The following is an 18,063-nucleotide window of genomic DNA, read 5'->3' on the forward strand; positions in this document are numbered from 1 at the left end:
CTCACATTGGTGGGGGTGGGAGTGGGGGTGAGGGGTAGTTAACAGAGCAGTGGTATTCCCAGAGGATTTCCTGAGACACCAGGTTTGGCCTGGGACCAATTCTACCCGATTGGTGGTTTCCCATTTGCTGATCTTGAACTCAACTTCTCCTAGGTCAGCGGTTCTCAACATGTGGGTCGCGACCCCTTTGGGGGTTGAACGACCCTTTCACAGGGGTCGCCTAATACCATCGGAAAACACATATATAATTACATATTGTTTTGTGATTAATCACTATGCTTTAATTATGTTCAATTTGTAACAATGAAATTAGGGGTCACCACAACATGAGGAACTGTATTAAAGGGTCGCGGCATTAGGAAGGTTGAGAACCACTGTCCTAGGTGGTGGACACTCTGTTGGGCACTGGGGATACTGAAGAAATCCATTTCCCTGACAGGGCATTGGATTGGTAAGTTGGTAGACTTCTGAGAGTGACAATTGAAATGGAGTCTTAGAGGAGGAATAACAGATAAGGGAGAGAGCCTTTCTGAGGGTGGTGCAACAGATGCAAAGGCAAGGAACTGTGAAGAGCAAGGTATGGAGCATTTGTCAGAGGGGAGCAAGGAGGTGGTGCGCAATGAGTTTTAGAGGAGTGATGGGTTTACTCTTGCCTTCTTGGTTCAAAGTTTAGGAAGGCTGCTTGAGTAGCCAGATGAGGGGAAAAGTCTCAGGAAGACTTGGGAAGACAGCATGAGGTGGCCTCCCCAGGAGTCTTCCAGCCCCAATCTGCCCATCTGCCCCTGCCCTATCCCACCATCTGCATCTGCTGTGGTCTTGTCAAGGGCTCCACAGAGAACACAATGCTGGTTGCTCAACTTGTTCAGTGCTTTATTGAAACAAGGCCCTAACAGATGACTCATCAGGGCCTTCAAGCACAGCCCTTCCCACATCCTGAGATTAAAAAGTCAGAGGTGGTTCTGACCTTGGTTTAGCTGCCACCTCGACATTTCCTCTTGAATATTTTCAAACCTTAAAGTGTAAAGATTTTGTCCAGACAGACACATATATACTCCCGCCGAAGGCTGTCACGCTCACTGAAATGCTTCCACGCAGTGGTTTATGTGCGAGGCGTTGTGCATCTACAGCTCTCCATCCATTTATCATCCATCCGTTTGTCCATCCATCTGTTCATTCATGACAAGACAGCAGCAAGTTCTCACAAGTCAGGCCCCAGGGTTCACAGCAGTGGGGGCTGGGCTTCCAGTGAGGTTAAGGACGCAGGCCTTAGCCCTCACCCAGGGGCCCCCAAGTATAACATCCCTTTCCGAGGCAACAGAAGACAGGCCAAGTGGGTAATTAAGGTTTGAGTCCATAACCCCAACTGGACCGGGAGAGCCTAATGGGTAACTTTGGGTGGGGCAGCCCTCCCTTCAGGTGACCGCTTGACCACCTGTGAATGACCTGAGATGGGCAAAAAAATCAGACAGACAAGTCAGGCATGCAGGTAACACTGAAACAGGAAGAGTAAGAGCTTACGTTTGTGCTGGAGGTGTACGTAAGGAGGGACAGGAAAGAGGGAACGAGAAAGCAGGAACAGGCAGACACACATAGGAGTGCCACTGAGGGCCAGGGCACTACTCCTAGGGCAGGGAGGAGTGCGGCTCTGGCCCATCTTGGGGCTGTGGTTTCCCTCAGCCTCAAACATACAAACAAAGCCTCTAGGGAAAAGGGGGACTTTTCTGGACACAGGGAGACAAAGGGTTAACCCGAACAAGGAAGAAGAAAAGCAAAAGATTCCTGTTGGACACAAAATACTTCCTTTGAGCTGGACATAATCCAATTTCACTGTCAACAGGCTGGTTTCTTCTAGGAGATGGGGTGTTGGTAGAGGGGTGGCACCAGGGTATGGAGTATGGTTGGAGTGAGACAAGGGGATCAGGGCTGGGGCGCATGGACAGGACACCCTCACTGTCCTGGGGCCTCCAGCAGATCCTCACTATTACAAGCCTCTGGGTAGCTGGTGCCCAGGCCACTCGAGGCAATGAAGGTAGGTGAGTCGGTGGCTGGCCTTTCACTGGTCCTGCAGGCGGCTGCAGAGCTCCCTCCGGCTCCGCTCCCCAGCCCAGCTGCGCGTCTTGAGGCGGAAGGTCCTCAGCTTGTCCTTGAAGGCCTCGTGGTTCATGGGCCGATAGTCTTGGGGTTCACAGAAGGTCTAGGGCAGGATAGGAGAGGGCAATCAATATGGGGGAATGGGCAATTGGGGGGGGGGCAGTCCTCCCTTCTCTTAGGGTGTTGCCTGGCCAAGCCCTTTCCCTGCAGTCCAACCCTCCCCCGGAGGCCGCGGCCACCCCTGCCTGCGGTACCGGGTGCTGCGGGAAGAACTCCTTGTAGCCGCCTTTGAGGATGTACATCTCAGGATAGTAGAGGCTGGGGTAGTCATTGATGGTTCGATCTCGCTCCCTGATGAAACGGCACCTGGGACCAATGGGTGTGGGAGTCAGAGCTGGGCGTGCAGTAGGGTGGACCTCAGGGAACCTGTTCCCTGCACCCACTCCTTTGAGTGCCTTGGGAAGGCTCGCGAGCCAGCACTTTTAGGTCAGTCCGGCTCCTGAGCACTGAAGAGGCTGGGAGTTGGAAGGAAGAAGGAAAACCAAGGGAGCCTGTTTCTAGAAGGCAGTTGTGGAATCGTTGTTAGTGTTGTCTGGCCTGGACTGGGAAAGGGGAAGCAGAACGAAGAGAAGTTGCCAAAATTCAAGAGATCTGTTCAGGGGGTCTGGACAAGACTCGGTGAGGGAAGGAAAGGACATCTGAACACCCGGAGGGTCAATGTCACTGAGGACTGGGACAGGGTTTTAAGGACACTGCTGAAGGCTTGGGATCAGATTTGGGGGCGGGGGTGACAATGGGTAGAGGGTGAGGATTGATGGGAAGGACTGTCAGAGGGAGACAGGGGGAGGGTGCCGTGCACAAGGAAGCAGGGATGAGGTCTGCTTCAGGAGGTCAGAGGAGCCAAGAGGCCCAGGCCAAGGAGGGGCTGGGCTCAGGCTCTTGGCCACAGGACGGCTCCAGCACCTACAAGCTTGGGTGGAGCTGGGACTCACATGCGGGGCCCACGCTCAGATGAGAATTCACAGTGGAAAATGAGGATGATCCTCTTGTCCAGGCTACAGGGTGTGATGGGGCTCTGCAGCAGGAACGTCTCGGCGTCCTGTTCCAGGGGCAGGTTCACAGCAGTCTGCAGAGTAGCCGGAGGTCAGGCCACCGCCCTGGGCCTGGCTGGCTGACCCCGCCCCTAGGCAGTTCCCATCTTTCAAAAGGGTGACCCCCACCTCTTGCTGGGCAGGACCCTTCCCCACAGGAGGGCGCCCCCACAGATGACGGATAGAACCGGTGGGTCTTCAGCACCTCTCAGGTCACCCTGCCTCACCTTGATGTGCCCGCCTTCATACTCGTAGGGGTATCTGCAGTCCACAATCACAAACCTCTCCACGATGTTGCTGAACTTGCCCATCAGCAGGGCCACCATCTGCGGAGGCCACAGAGATGGGTTCCAGCAGGCCAGGGGCTGGCTCCTAACCCTACCCTGCCCAGCGCTTGCAGCCTGTTCTCGGCGAAGGTTAACAGACGAACAGCTCATCTGCACATACCGTTTCTGGTGAGATGTACTTGAGGTCTTGGTGCTTCCCATCCACAGTCTGTAGGAGGAAGGCCTGCATGAAGAGGGGAGAGAGCTTGAGAAAGAGAAGAGGAAGAAGGTGAAATGGGTAAGACGAGGGGCAGGAACTGCCCACGGTGGTCACTGTCCAGGATGTTCTCAACCTCGTCGTGACACAAGCCCAAGAGGCCACACCTGATCCGACCTTCAAATTCAGCTCTGATTCCCAGAGCAACCGAGAGGAGCCTTTTGGGTCTGATGCCCCAGGAACAACCTTCCAAGGGGAAATGAAGGGGAGCAGAAGCGATAGACTCCTGCCTCTACCTCCAGTTCTGCCAAGCCCGGGAATGAGGCCCGAGGAGGGTCAAGCTAGATGTCCGTTTGGAAATGTCTTCCAAGGTGGAGACACCACTGACGCGTGGACACACGTGAGATAGCGTCAGGAGACTGAGTAGAGCCCAGGGGAGAGTAAAGGACGAGAGTATGCAAAGGACAGAGCAAAGGGGCCTCTGGTGAGAGAGGGTGGCACTGAAGCAGCTGCTGGGCGAGGGGGCTACCGTTGGCGAGGGGTGGAGCCTGAGGGTCTTGCCAGCTGGTACCTTAGAGTAATCCCCGATCAGTTCGCGGTGGTCACTGTCCAGGATGTTCTCGATCTCGTCGTGACACAAGGACTTGGAGCGAAGGACCCGGGCTTTCTGTGAGATAGATGGCAGCCAGGATCAGGGGGGAGCTGCCCCTCCAGGCCCAGTCTGGCTGGTACCCCCCCTTGCCTGCACCCTGGCTGAGAAGGGCTTGCAGGGTAGACTGGAAAGGTGGCAGCCCCGCCCCAGGAGGAGGGCTCTCACAGGTTCCTCGGCCTCCTGCTGCTCCTCCAGAGGGGTCACACTTTTCCTCCGCTTGTTCTGTACGGGCAGGTCCCTGTCCTGGGGTCGCTCTAGTCTCTTGAGGATGGGCCGGATCACACCGCAGGGCATGGACGGAGAGCGGAAGAGCCGCTGGCACTTGCTGTACATGATGAAGTCCTGGCAAGGGCAGTGGGTCGGGGGTCAGAGTGCTCAGTTCCTGCTTTCCCCCAATCCCACCTGGAGGGTAGGGGGCCACCCCAGAAGCTCACCTGCTCCTCCTCCTTTTCCAAAGTCTTGACCAGTGGGGCGCTAATGAGGCTCTCCATGCCTGGGGGAACTGAATCAGCGTCCTGAAGCCAAATCAACAAGGATATGGGTCACACCAACAGGCACAGGCCAAATCCCTCAGGCCCCAGTCCTCCAGCGCAGCCTTCTCTGGCCTTGCCAGCACCTCCACACTGGGCAGCCCCCCAGAACCAGGTGGGCAGGGACCCTTCACTGCTGGGGGTTGCGCAGAACCATGAGAAGCCGTGCAGGGGCGCATTCCCTCCGCCCTGCCCAGCCGCCCCTCACTGCAGCACCAGCCACCTGCTCTTCTCTGATTGGCCAGAGGTCAGGCTGTGACTCAGTTACCTCAGATTCTTCTGACATTGGGATGCGGTCATAGTCTTGCTGCAGGAGCTCAGAGCTCTCCTCTGGGACATCCCAGGGAGGGAGATGGAGGGGGCCTGATGGAGCAAGACTGCCTACCTCTAAGTCATCCTCCAGGATGTCCACAAACCCATCATCTTCGTCGGGAACTCCCTTGGTGGGGGTCAGGGGGAAGCGCTGGGCCAGGGGACTCAGCTCCTCTACTTCCATCTTCCGCTCAGGGGTGAGGCACTTGTACGGGTGACACACAGATGCAGGCTACTCAGTGGTGGGGACCCAAGGCAGTCCTCACCCCTCTCCTTCTGATAAAAGGTTCCCTTGCCTCAGGCTCAATCACCCTCCCATCCCCAGGCTGCCTTCGGGGGCACCTGCCCTGTGCGCCTGCCCTGCAAGGGTCAGCTCTCCCGATGTACCATCAAGTCGGGGGCCGAGCTTGGCCTCTGGGCAAAGGCTGCTCTGCGGTTGGCCCACTCAGCCAGAGCATGGGCGTGGTTGGGATGTGTGGGCTTCCATGGCATCTTGAAGACGAACCCATCCTGTGGGCGGGGGGAGGTGGCGTCATCACATGCCAGAGCACCACCCAGCATGCCCGCCTCTCTCCCCGGAGTGGTCCCACTCTGGCCTGCGGGAAGCGCACATTCTCCTTATCCTCCTCGGAGCTGTGGGGAGTTTGGTCACGCGCCTCACTCTTCTTCCAGCTGCCAGGCGCTCGGGCATTGGTGATGTTCCGTAGCACAGGGCTGTGGCCCAGAAGCCTCACCTGGGGAGCCAGGGGGGCAGCAGGTACTAAAGGTTACCTTTCTCTGGCACCAGCCCCGGCCTTACCTTCTCCCATCCCTCCCCTGAATGCCCCTGCTCACCCATTCACCTCCCAAACTCCACCTCCCATGGCCAGACCAGGAGTTGGGCCTTAGAACCCTCCTGCCCTGCCTCAGCGGGCACTCACCGGCAAGGACTGGAAGCGTCGGATGGGGAACTGCTTGCTGCAGAAGGAAACAGGGACACGTCAGGGCTGGAGAGTCTGGGACCGTCGTGGCGAGCACGCAGGATGCCCCTCCACCTGAGCCCTGAGCACCCTGCCCCTGCCAATGGGGGCAGAGGTAGCCTATGGAGCCTGTAAGGGGAAGCCCAAGCACTTGCCTTCGAACGAACCGGCTAGCTGCCTGGATGGCCTGCTCAAACCTAGGAGAGAGAAGGGTTCCTTCCATGCAGCCCACCTCCCACGACAGCCCAACACCCACCTCCAGCATCAGGTCCCCAGTCCACAAGACCTGAGGACCAGGGCTAAGGACAGTGGAAAGGGGAAGTAGAAAGAAGGTCAACTATCTGGGGACCCAGCTATTGAGGAGGGGGAAGATGAGAGTCAGCCTGGGATTTTAAAGGCTCCCTGAATGGAAGAGGGCCCAGAGAATGGCAGCAATGGAGACAGCTGGGGTAGGTCAAAAGGTGGCTGAGCGTTACCCAGACAACGGTCATGCCAGCCTGCCCACAGGCCTTCCACCTGTATGCAAATCACCTCGGCAGGGCCATATGGCCGCCAGGAAAGGCATTCATCCATCCCATGTTGACAGGCCTTGGCCGACAATGTGGGTGACTCCAGGGCCTGGATGCCAGCAAGGCTGGGCTTCCCTCCCCTTGTGTGGGGCTCTCTGGGCTCCCCCCAGGACAGTGGTCGGGTTTAGTGTGCCCTAGGATCAGCCAGTTTGCCATGCCAGACCCCCTAGTGACAAACGTGTAGGGTTACACCCTCTTCTCCCTCCTGTGGAATTTTTCAGGACCCAGCCTCTGTCCCACCCCCTCCTCCTGCCTGAGGAGAGGCCAGCAGGCAAGGAATTCCAGCAGATGTTCCTTCTGAGGCTGGAGCACAAGCTTCTGTAGATAGGCCCCACCCCCTCCAGCTATGTTACCAGAGACCACCTGCCAGGCAGGGCTTTGTGCATCTATGCGTACACTCACACACACACACACACACACACACGCTTCTTTCTGAAAAACTGTGTAACCGTCAAAGCAGGTGCAGCGGGGGTGGGCACTGAGGACTAAAATGACAGGGGGTTGGGCCCCAATGTGTAGGCAGGTGGCTGTGCCCAGACAACCTGGCATCAGGGATGACCAATTTCATAGGCTTGGTCTCCAATCTGCACCTGAGCCTTGGGGTGAAGCAGGGACAGCTCGTTGCCACCAAAACCTAATCTACAGGCCCTCCGCCCAATTCTCTTCTCGTTTCCTGTTTGTGAACAAACCCTGTAGCCCAGCCTAGTCTGATCAAAGGCCGTGGGAGGAAAAACAGCCACTGCCCTAAACTCAAAGCCATAGTCCCCCAGCCCAGGCGGGGATGCCCAGCTGTTCTCACTAATACCTGGCAGCTGCTCTCCCTGCGGAGGCTTGAACAGCTGGATGGGACAGCTGTGCTCTAGAAAGTACTACTCCTGCCCCACAACCAAGGCGGGTGGGATCTAGCCCACCAGCTCCCTCTCCAGTCCATCTCTCAAAGAGCCTGGTCCAGGGGTGGACAAGAGGGTCAAGTGTCACTGAAGCCAGAGGTTGCTGATAGGATGGCCGAGAGCCAAACCAGCCTGTAGCAACTATTTTGTGTGGCCTAGAGTGACAAAAGTTTTGAATTAGTTGGACCATGTTTTAAAATTGTGGTATTTCATACACACACATATGTATAGGCAGAAAGGAAAACAGGACACATACCAGCCTATGTTCCCATAAGGGCTGACTGGCGTCAAGTATCTGCTGCTCCCAGAGGCCGCTGTCCCCACCACCCTGGCCCTGAGCCTACTCTCAGATGCTCCTGTGAGAACAGCCCCTTCTCCGAGACAGGGGGCAAGCAAGATCCCAGAACTTAGGAAGGCCAATTAGTCCCCCCATATGGGGACCCAGGCTTCCCCAGTGAGTGTCTGCTACAGCTGGGATTCCCAAAGGCAGGTGCCAAATCCTGTAGTGGGGATCCCTCTTCTTTACTCACGTCTGCTCCGCCATCTGGGGGTCCATGGGGCTGGGAGAATCCATGCAGAGCCCTGAGGGAACAGAGTGCTTTGGTTTGAAAGTAGTGCCATTTTCTGTACTCTCCCCCACCATGTCCCAACCCTATTCAGAGAAGGGAAAAAAACCTGTTTCTATTTTAAATAGCGACACATTAAAAAAATGAAGCAAAACCCACCCATGGACCCCAACAGCCCAGGCTGCCCCCCAACTGTCCAGGGCTCCACTCCCTATTTGCTATGAAAACACTTCTACATGGTTTGTAAATCAAAACTTCGTTAAGCATTTTTCTTGAACTGGTTTAAGATCATTTGTTCTGGAAGAGATAACAGCTTTTTAAAAGGAGAATTCTATAGCTGGGGCAAGTGAGTGTTATAAAATAACCAGCTTTCCGCCCTAATGCCTCCCAGGTGGGGCTGTGGTTCAGGGGCTTTGGTTTTAAACAGGTGAGATCTCATCTCCTGCAGAGGGCCCCACCCAACCACCGGTTCCGCCTGGATGTGGTGAGCCCCGCCCCAGCCAGAGGAGGGCAGGGGAGGCTTCTCAGACCCCCCGGTTGTTGGAAGGACATTAGTCTGATTGGCAGGGAAATGAGGAGGCTCAGGCAGCCCCCCAAAGTCCCCTGGCACCCCTGGGCCTCACCTGCATCAGAAGATTCAGAGGACTCAGACGACAGGGAGGATGCTGACGCTCGCCGCGGGGACAGGGATAGGCATGTGAGCAGGCTGCCTACCTGACTCTTTGGGGCCTCCCTGGGAAGGGAGCAGGGACCCAGGGAAGTAGAAAGGTAAATGGGGGGTTCAAGGGCTGGCTGGCCCATGTTCCCACCAGCCACCCACTTCTGAAGGGCCCATCCAGCTTCTGCACGGCCCCAAGGTAGGCGGTGGCATGGAAAACCTGCCCTCTTCTCTGTAGGCAGGCTCCTACAGAGGCCCTAAGTGTCTTCTCTTCGTTGGTTGGTTTAAGAAAGATCCTCCTGGGTACAGGGGGAGGGGAGCCCAAGACAAGAGGAAGGAGCTGGGCTGGGGATCATCCTGGGGGTGATCCTGGGGGTGGGGCAGTAGAGCAGCCTCCAGGCAGCGGTTCTCAAGCTGTGGGTCTCGACCCCTGAAAATACATCCTGCATCTCAGATATTTACATGACGACTCATAACAGTAGCAACATTACAGTTATGAAGTAGCAACGAAAATAATTTTATGGTTGGGGGTCCCCACAACATGAGGAACTGTATTAAAGGGTCGGAGCATTAGGAAGGTTGAGAACCACTGCTCCAGAGCCTTTAGGCTCCTACCCATCCACAGGCCTTCCTAAAGGGAGAGCCAAGACTTGGGGTTCTGTCGCTGGGAGGACAACCCGGCCGGGACCCTGCAGGTAACTCAGGGAGCAGGACCAGTGTTTAACCCTTTAACCCCCAGGAAAGAACTAGGGGTAGAGGGAGCAGGGGCAAGGGACCTAGGAGAACTGGATTGCTCTGCCTTCTAGTTCCCCTCCAGGCTCACGATCCCCTGCCTGGGGCAAAATGGTGGCGACAGGGGCAATAGGGAGGCAGCATGATGGAGGCACACTGAGGGAGGAGGAGGGGAAAAGAGGATCTTCAGAGTCTGGTGCCGAATAAGAACAGGTCACCTAGAGGGTGTGAGCCGCACAGTCCCGGCCTCACCGCCCTTGTCCCGGGTCCCCAAAGCAGGCTCTCCCCGGGATGCCTCCTTACTCGCCTCTCGGATTCGGATCCCATGGGGGGGTGGTGGTTCCCCAGGAGGCCCGGGACCAACACCCCAGTGCCGACCTCTCACCCCACACCCGGCCTCCTTGGGGCGCCCTACCTGCCGAGTCCAGCGAGGTCGTGCATGGTCTGGGTGAGGGTGGCGACCGGCGAGAAAGTGGCCGCACGCTCCGGGGACCCCAAGAGGCCCTGAGCTCCCAGCCGGAGGCCCGGGAGGTGGCTCGGACGCTCGGCGCCCCCGCGCACGCCGGCGGGGCTGAGAGCGGGGCTCGGTGCGGCGGGGTCCGGCGGCAGCAGCTCCATCGCGGGACACCCACCCACGCCGGGCACAGCTGGCCCGGACCAGGTGGGGCGCGGGCCTGGGGTGGAGGCGGGGGGGAGGGAGGAAAACGGGGCCGGAGCGAGGGAGGCGAGGGAGGAGAGGGAGGAGAGGGAAGCGGGGAGGGCGGGGAGGGGTAGAGGGGCGCGGGGATCAGCCACCCGTGCGGGAAGCCTCTGCCGCCGCTGCCACCTCTGCTCCTTATATATTCGAAAAATAACAGCGGCCGCGCCGCCCGACGCCGCCAATCCGGGCGCGGGCTAGAGGAGGGCGGGCCGGAGGGCGGGACCCGCGGGGGAAAGGCGCGGAGGCGAGACCCGCCCGGCCCGCTCAGTTTCAGGCTTCGGTGGAAGCGGAGAAATTGGGGTTCCTCCCAGGCCCCACCCCCCGCACCCCACCCCGAGGTCCCAGGGCCTGAGCATCCTGGCTTCCCAGATCCCGTTTCTCGGGATGTGGTTTGGAGTGACCCCGAGCGGAGCGGGCCCCAGGGGGAGCCTCGGGAGGGACCCCCGCGGTTGGATGTCATTACGAGCTCCGCTAGGCAGTGAGGGGCGCCGTCCCGGGAGTCGGCGGACGCAGGGGCGGGCTCTGCGAGGCCGGGTTCGCCGCCTTACAGACGGGGACACCGCGGTGTGAAGTTCATGGGCGCATTCAAAGCCGCCGGCCGGGCAGCTGGTGGAGCCGAGAGTCCCCGCTGGCAGCTCTGCCCGCGCAGCTTCCCCGCCCCAGACGGACGCCCCCGGAGCCCAGCTCCCTCCAGGAGCCCCCAGCGTAGGAGGTGGACCCGCGGTGGGCGCTTCCGGGGGTGGGGGTCCAGGTTAGAGGTGACCCCAAGGGGCCCAGTTTTCTCTGGCTGCACCAGAGGAGCTCTGATGGGTGGTCTAGACAGGGATTCTGGTGGCGAGGGTGTCGGTGACCTCAAAACCCAGTTATGGAAGTATCTCCCGTCCGTTGGTGGTTTGGCTACTGTGGTGCCGATGGGCATCACATTGTTTAACTGGTGTCTCTTTGATCATCTGGGAGGCGGAACTTGTCACTAGTTTAAACTGAGCAGCTTCTAATTATCTAGTCACCTTCCAGCGAGCCCGCTGTCCTGGAGTGAGGCAGGAAGGCTGTACCCAAAATCAAGTGGGCGACAAGCCGCTTTTGCTTCCTGTCTTCCCAGGGAAGAGGAGGTCTTCGGCTGGGAGGGGCGGGCCTCTGGCAGGCAGGAGCTGCAGCCCCCCCCCCCTTCCCCTGCAGTTCCAACCACCCGACCTTGGCTGCAAAAGGGAGGGCTGGCAGTGGGGGTTCCCAGGGGCCTGCCAGGGAACAGACGTGTAGAGGAAGGGGATGGGAAGACCCAGTCCCACCTCAGAGGGACGACCTGGGAGGGGATGGTGACCCTTCTCTCAACATTTTGCCTAGCTCCTGTGCTGTGCCGGGAGCTATGCTGTGTGCTGGGCAGGAAGGCTGAAGTTTCAGGTCAAGAGTCCAGCTCGAACCTCCAAGATTCAAGGCCGTGACTGCCTGGGGGCCGGTCTCCCACCTAAAAGACCAGAAATAAAACTGCCCTGAGGGTTTCATGGTCAAAATCAGCCCAGCAGGGGTTACCCACACATTGCTTCTACAGGGTGTGCAGAGGTGGTGGGAGTAGGTGGGGAGAGGGCAGTTATATTCCCGTCGCTGAGATCCCACAGTCCTGTCACCTCTGGGCCAGTGGAGAGGAGCCAGGACCACAGAGGGGTCATTCCAGAGCATCCCACACAGCAGCTCTGTGGATCTTCCTGAATCTCCTTTCGCCAATCAGATGTGTTAAAAAACACACCCTGTCAATAAAAATAAGCTAAAAGAAATTGCAGCCCTAGTGGGTTTGGCTCAGTGGATAGAGCATTGGCCTGTGGACTGAAGGTCGCGGGTTCGATTCCGGCTAAGGGCACGTGCCTGGGTTACAGGCTCAATCCCCAGTAGGGGGCATGCAGGAGACTATCAATGATTCCCTCTCATCTTTGATGTTTCTATCTCTCTCTCCCTCTCCCTTCCTCTCTGAAATCAATAAAAACATTTTAAAAAAAGAAAAGACATTGCAGCCCGGGTGGGTGGCTCAGTTGGCTGGAGCATTGTCCTGTACACCAAAAGATTTCAGGTTCAATTGCAGGGCAGGGCATATACTGAGGTTCAGGTTCGATGCTCGGTTGAGGCATGTATGGAAGGCAACCAATCCATTGATGTTTTTCTCTCTCCCCACCCCCCTCCCTCTCTCTCTAAAAAGATTAGTGAATATGTCCTCTGGTGAGGATTAAAAAAAAAAAAAAGCAATTGCAAACATCATAGTCAGAGGATCAACTCCTCCCATCCAGCCACATTTCTGGGCTGAAAGCTCTGTCTTCCCATGGAAAAGAATGACCTGGCAGCGGACTGTACACATCAAGCACTGGGCTTGGTTAAGGAGTGTGGTGTGACCCCAGAGCACTGCCAGAGAGGAGGAAAAATTACCACATGCTCGTAAAATCCTGCTTCTCCAAGCCTGTTAACAAACAGCATCTTTGTGGGACTAATTTTTCTGGTACCTTTTTTTTTTGGGGGGGGGGTCATGGATTGTGACATGTTAAATGGTTTTTGTGGGTGTTTTTTTTTAAATCCTCATCCGAGGATATGTTTTCTTTTTAAATTACTATTTTTGAGTTTTAGAGAGAGAGGAAGGGGGAGAGAGAAACATCAGTGAGAGAGAAACATCTATCGCTTGCTCCTGTATGTGCCTTGACTGGGGATTGAACCTGCAACCCTTTGGTGTCCCGGACGCCACTCCAACAACTTAGCCACCCGGCCAGGGCAACATGTTAAATGATTTTTAAAAATTGGTACATGGGCTGCTGAGGCGGCCCCAGGAACCGTGTGGGCCTGCGCTGCGCTCTTCCTTTCCGATCCGCCATCGGTGGTGGAGTCGCCACCAAGATGCAGATTTTCGTGAAAACCCTCACGGGAAGACCATCACTCTGGAGGTCGAAACCTCAGATACAACAGAAAATGTAAAGGCCCAGATCCAGGATAAGGAAGGAATTCCTCCTGATCAGCAAAGACTGGTCTTTGCTGGCAAGCAACTGGAAGACGGACGTACTTTGTCTGACTACAACATTCAACATTCATCTTGTGTTGAGACTTCCTGGTGGTGCTAAGAAAAGGGAGAAGTCTTACCTCACTCCCAAGAAGAATAAGCATAGGAGAAAGAAGGTGAAGCTGGCTGTCCTGAAATACTACAGCGTGGATGAGAGTGGCAAAGTCAGTTGCCTTCGTCAGCAGTGCCCTTCAGATGAATGTGGTGCTGGAGTTTTTACGGCCAGCCACTTTGGCAGACATGATTGTGGCAATGTTGTCTGGCCTATTGCTTCAACAGAAGACAGGTACTTGTATTTGCTTCAACAGAAGACAGATAATTGTATTTGGGTTAATAAAAGACATGAACTAACATTAAAAAAAAATTGGTACATGGTACCAAAAATTCAGACAAAGGATAAAATTTAACTGGAACAAAAGAGGTAGTGATCATTCAATCTCCCGCCCCAGAGGCAGCCACTATTATAAATTTGTTGCATAGTCTGTAACAGTCTAAGCCAAAAAAACATGATGGGAAGCACAAATATGAGCCACATATGTAATTCAAAAAGTTTTAGTAGCCACATTAAAAATTAAAAAGAAACATAAAATTTTATTAGTTTACTTAATTTAATGTGTTAAAAATATTATCATTTCAACATATTAACATAAAAATTATGAATAATACATTTTACATACTTTGTTTTTGGTACCAAGTCTTCAAAGCCCAGTGTACATTTTACACTCACAGCACATCTCAACTTGGACTTGGAATGTACTTTTCAAGCACTGGATAGTCACATACGAGATTAGTGGCTACCACAGTGAACAGGGCAGGTCTATATATTTACAAGCATATGTATGCCCATATTTTTATAAATATACAAACAGAACATGAAACATCGTTGCACATCTTGCTTTCTCTATTTTACTTGGAGATAGATCTATATTAGTACCATAATGATATATATTTATTCAATTCTCTAATGCTGGACATTTAGGTTATTAGTTTTTGCAATGATGCAGACAGTACGCATTGCATGAATTCCTAAAGCGGAAATGCTGGAAAGTATGGACCTTACTCATTGAAACCTCCTGTTCTCTTCTCTCAGTCTCATTTCCTCAAGCTGACTGAGCTATTGAAGAGCAGGGACCATGTCTTTTACCTCTCCACCCTTCTCCCAGCACCTCAAATAGGCTCCAGCCCCAGGTTGGCCTCTGACCCCAATGTTCCACTTCTAGGGATTTCTCTTAAGGATATGACAAAAGTACACACTGATGTATGTATGTTCATTGAGTCATTTTTAATAACAACAAAACACGGAGCATAAGGTGGGTGTCCTTCAACATGGGAACAGCCAATGAGGGTGCAATGCCTGTGTAATACCTGCAGCCTTTATTTTTTTTAAATATTTTTATTGATTTCAGAGAGGAAGGGAAAGGGATATAGAAACATCAATGATGAGAAAGAATCATCAACCAGCTGCCTCCTGCATGGCCCCTACTGGGGATGGAGCCCGCAACCTGGGCATGTGCCCTTGACTGGAATCTAAACCAGGACCTTTATGTTCACAGTCTGATGCTCTATCCACTGAGCCAAACCAGCCAGGGCAACCTTCAGCCTTTAAAGAGAACAGGCGTCCGGCTGGCATGGCTCAGTGGTTGAGCATCAACCTATGAATCAGGAGGTCATGGTTTGATTCCCTGTCAGGGCACATGCCCGGGTTGTGGGCTCGATCCCCAGTGCAGGAGGCAGCCAATCAATGGTTTTTTCTAATCATTGATGTTTCTGTCTCTCTCCCCCTCTCCCTTCCTCTCTGAAATCAATAAAAATGTATTAAAAAAAAGAACAGGCACTGGAGGGTAGGAATGCCTGGCACCTTGCTGGGCCCAATAAGTAATTGAATGATTACATGTTAAGCTCTTGGAAAATGGTCTTTGGAAAAAAGGGTTCCTAAAATAAAAAAAGTTTAAAACTCACTGATGTAGATATTTATTGACATGAAAAGATGTTCACAATATTGGCTACAAAATATTATGCTAAATGTTATCCTATTAATAACAATATGCACAGCCCTGACCGGTTTGGCTCAGTGGATAGAGCGTCGGCCTTCGGACTGAAGAGTCCCAGGTTCGATTCCGGTCAAGGGCATGTACCTTGGTTGCGGGCACATCCCCAGTAGAGGGTGTGCAGGAGGCAGCTGATCGATGTTTCTCTCTCATCGATGTTTCTAACTCTCTATCCCTCTCCCTTCCTCTCTGTAAAAAATCAATAAAATATATTTTAAAAAACAACAACAATATACACAGAAAAGTGTCCTTTAAGGATATTCTCTGAGTGGTGGACTTTAGGTGATTAAATGTTGCCCTAGCCCAGTGGTCAGCAAACTGCAGCTCGCGAGCCACATGTGGCTCTTTGGCCCCTTGAGTGTGGCTCTTCCACAAAATACCAGCTTCTGTGCATGGGCCACGAAGTTTCAATTGCACTGTACGTGCGTGTCTGCACGTGGAGCCACACTCAAGGGGCCAAAGAGCCGCACGTGGCTTCTGAGCTGCAGTTTGCCGACCACTGCCCTAGCCGATTTGGCTCAGTAGACAGAGCATCAGTCTGTGGACCAAAGGGTCTCCGGATTCGATTCCGGTCAAGGGGATGTACCTTGGTTGCAGGCTCCTCCCCAGCCCAGGGCCCTGGTCAGGGCTCCTGTAGGAGGCAACCAATTGATGTGTTACTCTCACATTGATGTTTCTCTCTGTCTCTCCCCCTCTCTCTTTCATTCTCTCTAAAAATCAATGGAAAAATATCATCGGGTGAGGATTAACAAAAACAAACAAACAAACAAACAAACAAACAATAAATAAAGGTGATTAAATGTTTTTATCCTCAAAAATTTCTGTATTTTAAAATATTTCCCGAAGAACAGGCATAGTTTTCATTTTTTTTTTCTGGCTCTCCCCCCACCCCCCACAAAGACAGGAGGGGAGAGGAAGAGAGAGATAGAAACATCAATGATAGAGAATCAATGATCGGCTGCCTCCTGCATGCCCGCAGCCAGGACTGAGCCTGCAACCTGGCATGTGATTTGATCCTAATCAAACAGGATTATGTCCAACCAACTGAGCCACACCCACCAGGGCTCCTTTTCATTGTAAAGGGACTGTTAGTACTTGCTTATTGAAGAAAACTTGGAAAGTTCAGCAAGGTACTGGGGGTGAGGGGAGCCCACCCACAGAACAATCACCCAAACACCCACTGATAAGCCAGAATGGGTGAGGATAAGCCAGGAGGGATATATGTCACATGGATGAAATCTCCAAAATGTAGCAAGGTTTCCTGAAGATGTGTGGAAAGGAATCCTCAGACAGGTGGCCCTACATTCACCTTTGCACGGGGACCATACACCCATTATGGGCCAAGCACTGATCTGGCCTGCAAAGGGAAAAGTCTCCTACATTTTCTTCTGGATCTTGTGATTAGAGGAATTTTTTTTTTTTTCTATCTCAGGGGTGGAAATGGGCTCTCTAAGTAAGACACAAAACCCAGAAGCATTACAGGAAAAATTGATAGGCCTGCCTACTTAAAGATTTAAAACTTCTCATATCGCCGAAACCGGTTTGGCTCAGTGGATAGAGCGTCGGCCTGGGACTGAAAGGTCCCAGGTTCGATTCCGGTCAAGGGCATGTACCTTGGTTGCGGGCACATCCCTAGTAGATGTGCAGGAGGCAGCTGATCGATGTTTCTCTCTCATCGATGTTTCTAACTCTCTATCTCTCTCCCTTCCTCTCTGTAAAAAAAAAATCAATAAAATATATTTAAAAAAAAACAACAAAAAAAAAACTTCTCATATCTAAGACTCCCTAGACCAGTGATGGTTGATTTTTCTTTGTTAAATGGCATTTAAATATATAAAATAAATATCAAAAAGATAAGTCTTTGTTTTACTATGGTTGCAAATATCAAAAAATTTCTATATGTGACACGGCACCAGAGTTAAGTTAGGGTTTTTCAAAATGCTGACACGCCGAGCTCAAAAGGTTCGCCATCACTGCCCTAGACTATGTTAAAGGACAAATGTAGAATATATTTGCAATATACTTAAAGATTTTGCTCAGAGATGAAGAGCCCCTAAAAATCAACAACAACAACAAAAAACCAAAACAAATATAAGGGATACATGAGCAAAGATCTGACTAGAAATTCCAAAGGATTCAAATGGCCAACACACACATAAAATGAGAAATGCACACTAACCAGCATGAGTTACACTTTCTTCCCTTGGCTTCCAGAACACCATACAGGCGTGGTTTTCCTCCTACATTTCAGCTGTTCTTCACGAGTTTCCATTTTTTAAAAAAGAAAATATTGCCTGGCCGGTGTGGCTCAGTAGTTGAACCAGGAGGTCACGGTTTGATTCTCGATCAGGGCACATGGCGGGATTTTGGACTTGATCCCCAGTAGGGGGTGTGCAGGAGGCAGCCCATTGATGATTCTCTCTTATCACTGATGTTTCTATCTCTCCCTCTCCCTTCCTCTCTCTGAAATCAATAAAAAACATTATAAAAATTAAAAAAAAAGAATATATTATTGCCCTGCCAGTGTTTCTCAGTGGTTAGCATCATCCACGCATCAAAGGGTCTCAAGAGCATGAACCTGAGTTAAAGGTTCGATCCCGTCTCTGGGCATGTGTGGGAGACACAATCATTATGTCTCTCATAAATGTTTTTTCTCTCTCTCTCTCTCTCTCTTTTTTTAAAATATATTTTATTGATTTTTTACAGAGAGGAAGGGAGAGAGACAGAGAGACAGAAACATCGATGAGAGAGAAA

At 53.0% G+C, this 18,063-nt stretch overlaps 1 protein-coding gene across 2 annotated transcripts; it reads right to left on the minus strand.

The window, feature by feature from the left end:
- Window positions 1-853: 853 nt before the first annotated feature.
- CDC25B (cell division cycle 25B) lies at window positions 854-10,350 on the minus strand. Of its 2 annotated transcripts, XM_059705641.1 has the most exons (16): window positions 9,949-10,350; window positions 8,767-8,876; window positions 8,108-8,159; window positions 6,270-6,315; window positions 6,080-6,112; window positions 5,771-5,893; window positions 5,547-5,669; window positions 5,233-5,364; window positions 4,752-4,832; window positions 4,483-4,659; window positions 4,237-4,332; window positions 3,630-3,692; window positions 3,410-3,508; window positions 3,084-3,217; window positions 2,346-2,457; window positions 854-2,194 (listed from the first exon to the last, which is right to left on the minus strand). In XM_059705641.1, the coding sequence occupies exons 1-16, from the start codon at window positions 10,149-10,151 to the stop codon at window positions 2,054-2,056; spliced, it is 1,725 nt and encodes a 574-aa protein (XP_059561624.1). In that variant the 5' UTR covers window positions 10,152-10,350; the 3' UTR covers window positions 854-2,053. The 2 variants fall into 2 exon arrangements, with proteins under 2 accessions (XP_059561624.1, XP_059561625.1); XM_059705642.1 differs by lacking the exon at window positions 8,767-8,876 and having other exon boundaries at window positions 6,080-6,116; window positions 6,274-6,315; window positions 9,949-10,041.
- Between the last annotated feature and the right edge of the window lie 7,713 nt (window positions 10,351-18,063).

This window comes from Myotis daubentonii, chromosome 8 (genome assembly GCF_963259705.1).
Source record: "Myotis daubentonii chromosome 8, mMyoDau2.1, whole genome shotgun sequence".
Classification (NCBI taxonomy): Eukaryota; Metazoa; Chordata; class Mammalia; order Chiroptera; family Vespertilionidae; genus Myotis; species Myotis daubentonii.

Coding starts and splice junctions, on each gene's coding strand:
- CDC25B (XM_059705641.1), bottom strand. CDS start 10,151: ATGGAGCTGCTGCCGCCGGACCCCGCCGCACCGAGCCCCGCTCTCAGC. Junction 6,316..8,107: donor CCCCAGATGGCGGAGCAGAC/GTGAGTAAAGAA, acceptor TCTCTCTCCTAG/GTTTGAGCAGGCCATCCAGG. Junction 4,660..4,751: donor TGGAAAAGGAGGAGGAGCAG/GTGAGCTTCTGG, acceptor TGCCCTTGCCAG/GACTTCATCATGTACAGCAA.